Genomic DNA, 11337 nt, shown 5'->3' on the forward strand with positions numbered 1-11337 from the left:
TCCAGGCATAATCGCGTGGAGGTCGACCTGATAGGATATATTGCTAGCAATGTTGTATTATTATTTTATTAGGTATTTTATTATAATTTATTTTATTAGGTAGGTCTGTTGAACCTTTGGCGTTTGGATGCAATGTACCGGTAACTTTGGTCTTTGCATCACAATATTATTTAATTATTTTTTTATACAACTTAGAATGGCAAACAAGCTGACTGCCCACCTGATGGAAAGTAGTAATCGTCGCCTATAGACATTTGCAGTACCGTGGACATAACAGAGTATACTGTTTCGCCCATAATACCACTCATGCTTTGCTGTTCCTAAGGACTCAGGTGTTATACCTCTGTACCCTGTAAATTCACTGCCATATCCCATCCTTTAAATCGAAACACAGCTATGCAAACGAGGTATTTTATAATTGCTATAGTAATTAACTACTAGTACCCGTTATATTTTAATAGAGATGACGAACTGAGCTCTTGTAATCGTTCAGTACTGATATAAATGAGGTGCCTGTTACAAACTTGGCTCATAGCACAAACTACATAGAGAAACTGTTCATACTGAGGCTTACTAACAGGCGCTCACGTCGCAACCATATGCTTCGATACATCAACCTGTCTAATAGATATAAAAAAAACCTTAGCGATATTATATGCAACATATTACGCTGCATATAAACTAAACGCGATGCTTCGACCCTCTTCAATTTTACGTAAATAGTTTGCATTCGATGCTATTTATATTTGGTCTTTACATTCGTAGGTGTAATAATGTTTGCCAAATGAACGTCAAGTTCAATTCAAATAATAAATAAATAGGTAATTATAACACTCCAGTTTAAAATTTCGTTTGAAAAACTTAACAAAGTTAATATGGAAACAACAATTGCATGGTTTCGATTCTAAAACGCTGCTCTCTCTAATAGGTACATTTTTTTTTTATTTGATATTTAAGCGATATTAAAAAGACAAATGATTTGGATAAACCTTTTTATGTGAATTATTTTACTTACAGACTGGTCCCATAGAAATTTTATTAAAGTCGGTTCAGTAGGTTAGATTTAAATCAAAATAACTGATTTTTTTTTTCACGATTGAAATAGTTTTATTTTTTTGTGGAATAAAACCTTATTTGACAGAAATTAGTGTCAACTGCCATAAAATATGGCTCAAAGCAAAGATAGAGATATAGTCTTAAGTACAACTGTAATCCCAGATAGTCTATAATCCTACCTTTTCCATGTCTTACATTTCGACAAACATTTTTTTAATAATCCATAAGGCTCGCCCCTACCATATTTGGATAAATAATAATTTATTTAAAAAGAGAATAAAGAAAAAGAGAAGAAGAGAACTTGGCTGAAAAATAGTTTTTATGATGTAAAAGACTTCTTAAACAAAAAACAAAATGTTAATTGTTTATTTTAAATGAATTTTTGCATACTATCACCTTGTTAGCTAAGCACGAATGTTCTTTGACTAATGTAACATCTTTGACTTTACCGTGTTTAAGCAAATAAAGATTATTATTATTATTATTAATAATAATAAACTCTTTATTGCGCACAAAAGAGATGTATACAGTATATACCTAGTCCAGCCATAAGGTGGTTCCCCCTGACAACCATCAAGAACAATTCTTGTTAAATTCATCACGATGGGCTGACCTGCTTCATCCTTACCTATCATCCTTCACTGGTGCCCCGCCGGTGTATACCGATAGCACGGGTGGGGCTACCATATTTTTCATTGACGAAAATATTTTGTATTTAATACATATAAACTCAAGATACTTAACAACTAAATAGACAATACAACACTAAACAAATCGCGTTCCCATATCTTAAAAAAGACAAATTTATAAATTTCATTTCCTTTTTTGTACCATTTTCCCTTTAAACTTAACCTTGCTGGTTACTCTGTTTAAGTCATAGAATGTTTCATTTACTCTGGTAAATTTCTAATACAGTTGATTGTTATAATAAAATTTGTTATTATTTTATGTATACATTTAACATATTATATGTAAATTGTTCTAATTATATGATTATAATATATGAATATATTATTCTTATATTTCCTCATTTCAATAATGCACCACCTACCTATTTCTCGGTTTGCCCAATGGTTAACTGGTAGTGAACATCGTCGAGTGTTAAGTCCGCCATATGTATATAGTATCACAGTGCATTTAAGTTTAAATTAATAAATAAACACTTTATTAATTAACAATTTTAATGTAATTTTTTTAAAATGTAAAGGATAAAAAATGGTTATTGTGGGTTACCCTTAAGAGATAGACATATACCATCGCGGACTTTTTTGTTGACCTTTTTAACGTGTACAATACTGTAGTACATTATTTTGATTTATCTCGTGGAATGCAGTCAGCGTTTGCAATGTAAGCGCAAAAAAAATCTTTATTTACGATATCACACTAGAAACCTCTAAATTTATCAGTGTGTCTGTACAATATTATGCATATATTATACATATAAACCTGCCTCTTGAATCACTCTATCTATTAAAAAACCGTTTGAAAATCCGTTGCGTAGTTTTAAAGATTTAAGCCTACATAAGGATGGACAGACAGCGACAGCAACTTTGTTTATACTATGTAGTGATGATGATATAATGATAATGATGATATTGATAAAAACACTGTTTGTTGATAAGCAAGTGATTTGAAAACAGATGAACAGATTTAGCTAATTTGCTGTTTAAAATATTTATAATGATTTGATTAAGGTCTTTAGGGAACGGAGAAAACATTTAAAATTTGAATGGGACAGTCTATTTTCAGTCAATTAGAAAACAGGTGCATTAAATTTAAAATCCAGCAATAGTATTATAAAAAAATATATATTACAAGAAAAGGTATGTATAATGTTAACAAACATTTATATTATTAGTTCACTTATTTTCCATCATATTGAGAGATTTGTATTCTATTCATCTGGAAACCAATCAATCTAAAGTTGGTTAATAAAATATAAATGCCATTTTCTTATTAAACTTTGTATTATCTTAAAATTTATGACTAATTACTTAATTTAATGATCAATTATAATAAGTTCATCAATGCTCCAATCTTCATAAGAGTGATCCGGAAGGTATCTTCTGATTATTATTGGAATCTTTCGTTGTTTTAACTCTTTCATAGCTATCTGTAGAGGATCAGTTTCACCTTCCAGTTCTACCATAACTGGTGCACACATTGCTATTTGAAGCGCTCGTGTCCCTGAAATACATTAAATTAACTAGTTCAATACTCAACATTAAAGAAAAGGGATTGTCAGTAATGGAGTTTAACAGTCCCGTTGCTTGTTAGCTCACTTACCCCATCAATATATACTGGTAATACAGGTGGAGCTAAAATTCCATTTTCAAGTACAGTGAACACTCTATATAAGCAACCTCTCTATAAGCAACATTATATTTTATTTATTCTACTCAGTAAAAGAAATAAATAAAAATAATTTCCAGAAGTATTTTTATACTCCTTTTTTCCCTATAAGCAACTTTTCCCAATAAGAAACTTTTTTATTGAAATTGGTTCAAATGAGTTACTTATATAGAGCATTCACTATATTAAAGAAATACACAAAATTGGGAGGAAGATTTTTTTTAATGTAATGAAAATAGAACAGTAGCAAGGCTATTGATCTATTTTCATTTAGATGAGAGCTCAGTAAGCTATGACAGATGAGGATAAAAAAGAGAATGCAGGTCAGTTGATCCATTCTGACAAATTAACCATGATTGTTTTTATTGTTGTTTCCAAAGGGAACTATGTGCAGGTTGATTTGATGGTATATTACTAGCAATAAGGCTATTTTTTTAATGGATCATCCATTGGTATGGTAACCCCGCCTACGCTATCGGTATACACTGGTGGGGCACAAGTGGGAGATGATAGATGAGGATGAAACAGGTCAGTTAGCCCATCCTAATGAATTCAACTAGAATTAACCACAATAGCTTCCAGGGGGAACCACATGGAGGTCAACCTGACAGGGTATATTACTAGTAATGGGGCTATTTGACCCCATTACTAACAATCCCTCCCGCCCCCCGCAATGAGGCTATTAGACCTAGAGCTTTTTTTTGTAGTTCTGAGTCACATAAATAACAAATTGATCTATCCTCGCTATTAGATATGTGCAATGGGTAAGCTCAAAATATGGGAGATGGACTCAAGAATTAATATATGTACATATAGGGTATGGTTAATATGAGTAAGTTTTGGAGATAAAAGAATTGGTAAACTTATTAATTTGGTTCTATTTACAGATAATGATATATGATGGTGATGATTTGAAAGATGGAGAGGTGTGTTTAAAGGGTTAGAACTTTTAGTAATGGAGACTAGCAGCCTTATTACTAGCAATATAACCAGTAAGATGAGTCTCCATAGGGCTCCTGGATATCATTGTGGTTAATTCTTTACAATAGATAGTTCTTCCACTTGACTGTATCCTTACTTATATCATCCCTTATTTTAAAAATTCTTTCACCATTAGAAAGTTACATTTACCCTGAGTAATATAGGTTATATTTATTACTAGAAAAGATTAGAGATTCTTATTAAAACTTTAGTAACGAAACTCAAGGTGTAAAAAAATGCTATAAAATATCTTTTGTCTTGTGCGCTGCGATAACTATTGGTGATAGAACAAAAGTATGTTGTACAATATTGAAGAAAATATCAATTACTACAAAAAACTTCGCGATACTATATTTCCAACTATTATCGTTATGTCACAATAACCACTTTTTAAAATGTTGTAAAAATGTCCACCCGTGCGAAGGCGGGACGGGCCGCTAGTATTAAAGAAATGAGTAATTTAACGTTTAATTTTAACTAAAGAGTTATCAAAGTACTCACCTAATACTCTGGCACGTTCATACTTGGTCATATATCGAGTAGTAATACGCTTGGACTTTTCTACTCCTCCTCCAGCTTGTCCTGGCGCAAGACATTGTACATTGTACCCATCTTCTTCTTGTTCTTCAGTCTCCTCAATATTATCTTCTTCTTCAGCTATATCATCATAATCTGCTCCTGCATCCTCCGCTTCGTACTCCTCATCAGCCATGGTTTAAGTAAACTCTATATAAATATATAATATAAAATAGTGAAAAAAATAAAACTAAATATACATTCTGAATTAAGTACAAATTATACAACTCTAAAAGTTGGTAAATATAAATAATAGATAAAAGCTAATAAACTAACCCTATATTAGACGATCAAATAAGACAATCACATAACCTTAGCATGTAACACTGTCTATACAAACAGGAAAAGCAATTGACATTGACATGCGTCACTATTGACTATTGATCACAGATTAGAGAGACTCTTTTGACAGTGACATCTAATATCAATGAAAAAAGTGGCCAATGCGAGTAATAAAATAAACAATAGGCGCACTTTCCTTAAAATATCTCTCAAATTAAATTTCAATTTGTCATTACTAATATAGGAAATTGGTAGTAGCACTCACTAGTATTAAGCAATGCCGAGATCAGAATTAGTATTAAGGAAGGAGCAGGATTTGGTTTAGAGAAATTTCATTTTGGAGATTGCGGGCTATGTTCCCATTTTTCTCTATGTGGTTTATGAACTTTGAAGTTCTTCATCAAGAAGATCATGGTTAATTCCTGATGAATTCATCATGATGAGCTAATTCGCCTGTTTTGATTCTCATCGATCACCTTTCACTGGTGCTCCGCCAGCATATCCCGATAGTACAGGCGGAGTTACCATTCCATTTTCACCCATCCAAAAAAAAAATCCCCATGCTTAACCATATGCAAATCTTCACATAGCCAGGACTCTTAGTGTTTCTTTATCAACCCCATCCAGTCGCGATCCCCACATGAGTCCTCTATCAAGTATTAAACTAAGATATTTGACCTCATTTGACCATAATAGTCTCTTTCCATAAATGCTTGTTGTTATGAATCCCATCATTTAGTAATGTCATAAAAGAGTTCACTACAAGACTCCATAGTATTGGTAACAGTACCCCTCGCTGGGAACATCTTTTAGTAGTAGTGGCTTATATTTTTGCTTCTAGTAATTCAGATTCTATAACTCAGCATTTAAGCATACAGTCCATCTACCTACAGAATGTGGAAAGAATGCCATATCTTCTTGCTGCTTGATTAATCAAGTTAAATGTCGTAGGATAAAACGCCCTTTTAATGTCCACAAAGACGGCAATACACACTTCTTTCTTCTCTAATGCAGCTTCTATACGACTTACTACATAATGTACTACTATTTCTATTGATTTGCCTGGTTGGTAGGCACATTGTAACCTCTGAACTAGAATTTTCTTCAACGAACCATATCGTATATATCTACCTATCTATCATTTTTTTAGTTTTGATCAAGAAAGACTGAAGACTTATTGGCCTGAAAGCTTTATTCATAATTCGCTTTTCCTGATTTAGGGATGAAAATGGTCTTCACCTGACACCATATCTTGGGTATATATCCAAACGTTAAACAGGCCTTGTACAGATGTGGAATAAACAAATAACTTCCCTCCTATAGTAGGATAGAATAGATACCATCAAGATCTGGTGATTTGAAAGGTTCAAAGATTTCTTTCGCCCATGTAACTCTCTCTTCGCTCACCACCTTCTTTGCAATGTTTCAATCAGATTTGAAAGTTTTCCTTTGTTGCTCTTCCTCGATGACTGGATCATCCGCATAATCTACTATGACCTTCGAATCTGGGAAATGGGTGCTAAACATTACATGTAAAATGTGCTTTCCCGAATCCATTTGTAATCCGTTAGCATTCCTAAAAGATATTAATGGAATTGCTTTGGTGGTGGAGATTGCGTTAGTTAACTTCATTCCTTCTGGTAGGGTGCCAATATTTTCGCAATACCTCCTCCACGCTTCTCTCTTCGCTCTTCTCACTAGCTAGTTAAGAGCCTATGGTATTCATTAAAGTATTTACTGCGCCTCGCTCTATTAAAGGCTTTCCGCGTCATTAGCCTTAATTGAGATACTTCATTCGTTCACTACGATACCTTTTTTACTAGGACACTAATTTTCGGGCAGTTACCATATTATACATTTGCTAGTACCTCCGTCGATCGATCGACCGTGTGTCCTATATTGAGTCCAATTAGTATTTCTTGGATTCCTCCTATAAGTCCTACTTACATACCTATGTACTTAATATTTTATAAAAGTGATAACCCTAGCTAAATTTGCTAATACCCCTTTCTTATTTTTATTTATCTCAACCTAAGAATGTATAAAAATTGAATGCATTTTTGAAGAATTCGAGACACCAGACGATTTAGTTAACAATGTATAATTAAGATTATATTTGTATATCTCATTAGCAAATAACTTAAAAAAATTAAAACAGAGTTTAGAAATTGTTCCTATTCACCCCATTTTTTTCTAACAATATTTAAAATAACCGTTACATTCCAATTGCGCTCTAGATATATTTATAAAAATTACATTCACAAACAATCGTAAATCTGGTAGTAGACACGTCTTTATGATTATTAGTTCTAAAGAATATCCTATACTATTTACCACTTTTAGCCCCCACATGTTGCTTCTTTTGATACATTTAATAAACTGTATTCATAGACAACAAAATCTTTTAATAGGAAAAATTAGGTTTCTAGAATGCATCCATTCTATATTCTATACTGTGTCTATGTCGAATAAGCTTAAAAAAAATATTGTCTGTGAGTCTGTGAACCAATGAACGTATTTCCTTTTCCGGTTCTGCATCAAAGCTGTAACCATGCCGGTGTGTATTTTTCTGTATTAAAAATAATGTGTTACAGTATTGCATTTTCAAAACAAATATTCTTGACAGTAAAACTTTCTCATTATGTTTATTATTTTGTTATAGTGTCCATGTATTCTTACAACATTTTTTTTGCGCACAAAACATTGTGATACACATGGCATTTCGACATGTCAAGATAGTCATTGAATAGTTGCTAGTTATTAATGTATATCTTGTACATTATTTACAAGTTTGGTGCTCCAACTTGATTTATATTAAGGACTGATTAATATACAACGTTTATGGCACGGTTAGTAACATTGTGCAATAATAACCTATACTTGAAACTTTCAGCTCGCTATTGATTTACTTCATCCCTCACCCGCGTCGGAGAGGAGGAAACACAAACTGAAGAGGCTGGTGCCACATCCTAATTCATACTTCATGGATGTAAAATGCCCCGGCTGCTACAAAATAACCACGGTATTTAGTCACGCACAAAGGGTGGTCGTATGCGCAGGTTGCTCCACAATCCTTTGCCAGCCCACTGGAGGTCGTGCTAGATTAACGGAAGGTAAGCACTAACATTAATTTCAAAATATTTACTAAATTTAGTGTTTATTTACCTATTTTGTTTATGTTTAATTATAAAAAAGAACAACAATTTTTTATATTCGTATGTGTTTTCTAAAACGCCTAATTGAATACTATAAATATTCAATTAGGCGTTTTAGAAAACACAAATTTATTAACTCTCTTTATGTATATGTCATCATTTTCATTCTCCTAAAATACATGATCATTATTGTAAATAGCAATTATATATAAACTTTTCTATCCGAACAAGGCGTTAATTTTATTAACTGTTTTACAAAAAATATGGGTTGAATTATTATAGAAGACAAATAATTGTCTATAATATTCGGCATCCTTCCTGGTCCAGTTGCTGTTTTTATTATAAATATGATCATTTTTATCCATACAAAGTTTCTCTGCATATCTGAAAATCTGTATATGCATGTATTATTGCACAATAGCACTATAAATACACTATTGTGCAATATATTAACTATTAAAAATGTTGCTTTTGTTTATGTTATATTTTTTATTTATTTTATATCTTAATAAAATTGTTAATTTCATGTCAGTAATAAATAAAATTGTCTATTCAACATAATGATGCACCACTAAGAATTATGTTGTGCAATATAAATGAAATCTTCATTATTTAGATTTTTAGGTAAATTGAAATCTTAATCGTGGAAAGTAAGAAATAATATTGTTAATTAGAAATATCTTCCTAGCCTTATCCCAATTATTATTTGAGGTTAGCATAATTGTTTTTTTTTACCATATTACAAAAAGATTTGGCTTATATTTTACAACTGGCGACCTACCTGTCGTATCAGTATATTTCAACAAATGCTATGTTAAATTAAACTTTCTTCTATAACATTTATTATATACAACTATATGGCTTATCACCAGCATGTATCAAATAACATTCTGTTAAAGATGACTTTCTACTGAAACATTTATTACACACATCACATCTATATATCTTATCACCAGTATATATTAACAAATACCCTTGCAATTTTGATTTTTTGTTAAAACATTACATACAACCCAACTATATAATTTATCAGCAGTGTGTGTCAACAAATACTGTTGCAAAGTTGATTTTTTGTTAAAACATTTATTACATATATCACAACTATATGGCTTATCACCAGTATATATCAACAAATGCCCTTGCAATGTTGATTTTTTGTTAAAACATTACATACAACCCAACTATAGGGCTTATCACCAGTATGTATTAACAAATGCCATTGCAATGTTGATTTTTTGTTAAAACATTACATATATCACAACTATATGACTTATCAGCAGTGTGTGTCAACAAATGCTGTTGCAATGTTGATTTTTAGTTAAAACATTTTATTACATATATCACAAATATATGGTTAATCACCAGTATATATCAAAAAATGCTGTTGCATTGATGATTTTAATATAAAATTTATATTTATCATTTCTATTAAACAATTTAAAATTGTCTTATTTGAACTATATTAACTGAATCTAAAACAGATAAAACTAAAATTTAGAATGGGGAGTAAAACAGATTGAGCAAGCATAATTTTGGTATTGAAGGTCTATTTTTTAGCAATTTAAAAAAAGTATATTCCCAATTGATTTCATTGTATGTTTACTAAATTGTAATACAATTTCATATCAGTCAGACAGAGTCTTAACCCCAAATACCTTAGTGCGAGTTTGGGGAGGTAGTTCCAAATAGTTATGACAATCTATTATGGTTTCTATGGATGAAGCATATGTTTAGCAGTAGACTATTAATGGTAAAAATGATGATAATGTTTTTAAAAGTTTAAAACAATTAACAGCTACATTTCCATTGGAGTCCTTATGAAAATTTGTTCAGTTTCATATCTTCACTGGGTTTCATGTTGGTATACGTTAAATTTTATTTTTATTTCAGGATGTTCGTTTAGGAGAAAACAACATTAAAAAATTCCTGAAGAGAGAGCCCCTAATTTAAGATTATTTTCCAAGAGTATGAAGGAGTGATATTTTACAAATTCATTATAATGGATCCATAAAAAAATAAAGGCATTTTAAATAAAGGCTTTTTCAAAGGACTTTTGTTGTTATTATTTAATCTACTTTCCATTCATAGTTCTTACATTAATTTTCTAGTTGATCAAATTAAAAGGTGATATGAGGTGATTGATTTAACGAAAAAACAAATTGTATGTGTAATGGTAGTAATTCATCTGAGGTTTTATACATAAACTAGCCCCCTTTATTTATAAAATGTAAAACCTCACAACCTCAAAAACAAGAATGCAGGAGCTATTTCATACAATACAGTAAACAACCAGGCAATCAAAGTAAAATCATGTCTAACGCTAGCTACACAATTCACTGTAAACACTACCACATGAGGAATCGTCAGTAGATGCTGTCCACAAGGCGACAGACCTTTATTGTGGAATATAGTCGTAAACGAGCTCTTAACAGAGTTCAACGATAACGGCCTTTATACGATATGGTAGGTTATGCAGAACTATAGTTGCTCCTTCATCAGGAAATTTTGAAAGTACCCTATGTAACCGCATGAGAGTAGCTTGTTAAAATAATTAAGAGATGGTGTATGCAGCATGAACTTTTGATTAATTGTAAATGTTTATTAATAGAAGGGTAGCCTCTCTTTACGTGGGGGGGGGGATTGTTAACAATGGAGTTTGACAACCACATTGTTAGCAATATGCTCTATTGGGTCAACCTCCACGTGATTCCCCTGGAAACCATCGTGAACAATTCTTGTTGAATACATCACGATGGGCTAACTGACCTGCCGCTGCACGTGTATACTGATAGCGCGGGTGGTGTTACCATTCCATTATCACCTATTAAAAAAAACCTCACCTTACAGACTACCAAAACTTCAACTGAACTGATGAACTGAAACTTAAGAAAGTCAAGTACCTTAGCATTACACTATACAGTAATTTGCTTTAGAA

General features: G+C 31.8%; 2 protein-coding genes across 2 annotated transcripts; one reads left to right on the top strand and one right to left on the bottom strand.

The window, feature by feature from the left end:
- Positions 1–2845: 2845 nt before the first annotated feature.
- On the bottom strand, positions 2846–5367 carry LOC113520397 (DNA-directed RNA polymerases I, II, and III subunit RPABC2). Its single transcript, XM_026905724.3, has 3 exons — positions 5242–5367; positions 4891–5115; positions 2846–3243 (listed from the first exon to the last, which is right to left on the bottom strand). The coding sequence occupies exons 2-3, from the start codon at positions 5099–5101 to the stop codon at positions 3056–3058; spliced, it is 399 nt and encodes a 132-aa protein (XP_026761525.1). The 5' UTR covers positions 5102–5115; positions 5242–5367; the 3' UTR covers positions 2846–3055.
- A 2282-nt stretch (positions 5368–7649) lies between these two features.
- LOC113520367 (40S ribosomal protein S27) lies at positions 7650–10452 on the top strand. Its single transcript, XM_026905687.3, has 3 exons — positions 7650–7804; positions 8141–8360; positions 10293–10452. The coding sequence occupies exons 1-3, from the start codon at positions 7799–7801 to the stop codon at positions 10319–10321; spliced, it is 255 nt and encodes an 84-aa protein (XP_026761488.1). The 5' UTR covers positions 7650–7798; the 3' UTR covers positions 10322–10452.
- Positions 10453–11337: the final 885 nt, after the last annotated feature.

This window comes from Galleria mellonella, unplaced genomic scaffold, assembly GCF_026898425.1.
Source record: "Galleria mellonella isolate WM207_F2 unplaced genomic scaffold, CSIRO_AGI_GalMel_v1 utg40, whole genome shotgun sequence".
Lineage (NCBI taxonomy): Eukaryota > Metazoa > Arthropoda > Insecta > Lepidoptera > Pyralidae > Galleria > Galleria mellonella.

Bases quoted from the DNA above. Each gene is read 5' to 3' on its own strand.
- LOC113520397 (XM_026905724.3), bottom strand. From the start codon at position 5,101: ATGGCTGATGAGGAGTACGAAGCGGAGGATGCAGGAGCAGATTATGAT. The intron at 3,244-4,890 runs GTGAGTACTTTG...AATGTATTTCAG, and splicing joins TGAACGTGCCAGAGTATTAG to GGACACGAGCGCTTCAAATA.
- LOC113520367 (XM_026905687.3), top strand. The intron at 8,361-10,292 runs GTAAGCACTAAC...TTTTTATTTCAG, and splicing joins TCGTGCTAGATTAACGGAAG to GATGTTCGTTTAGGAGAAAA.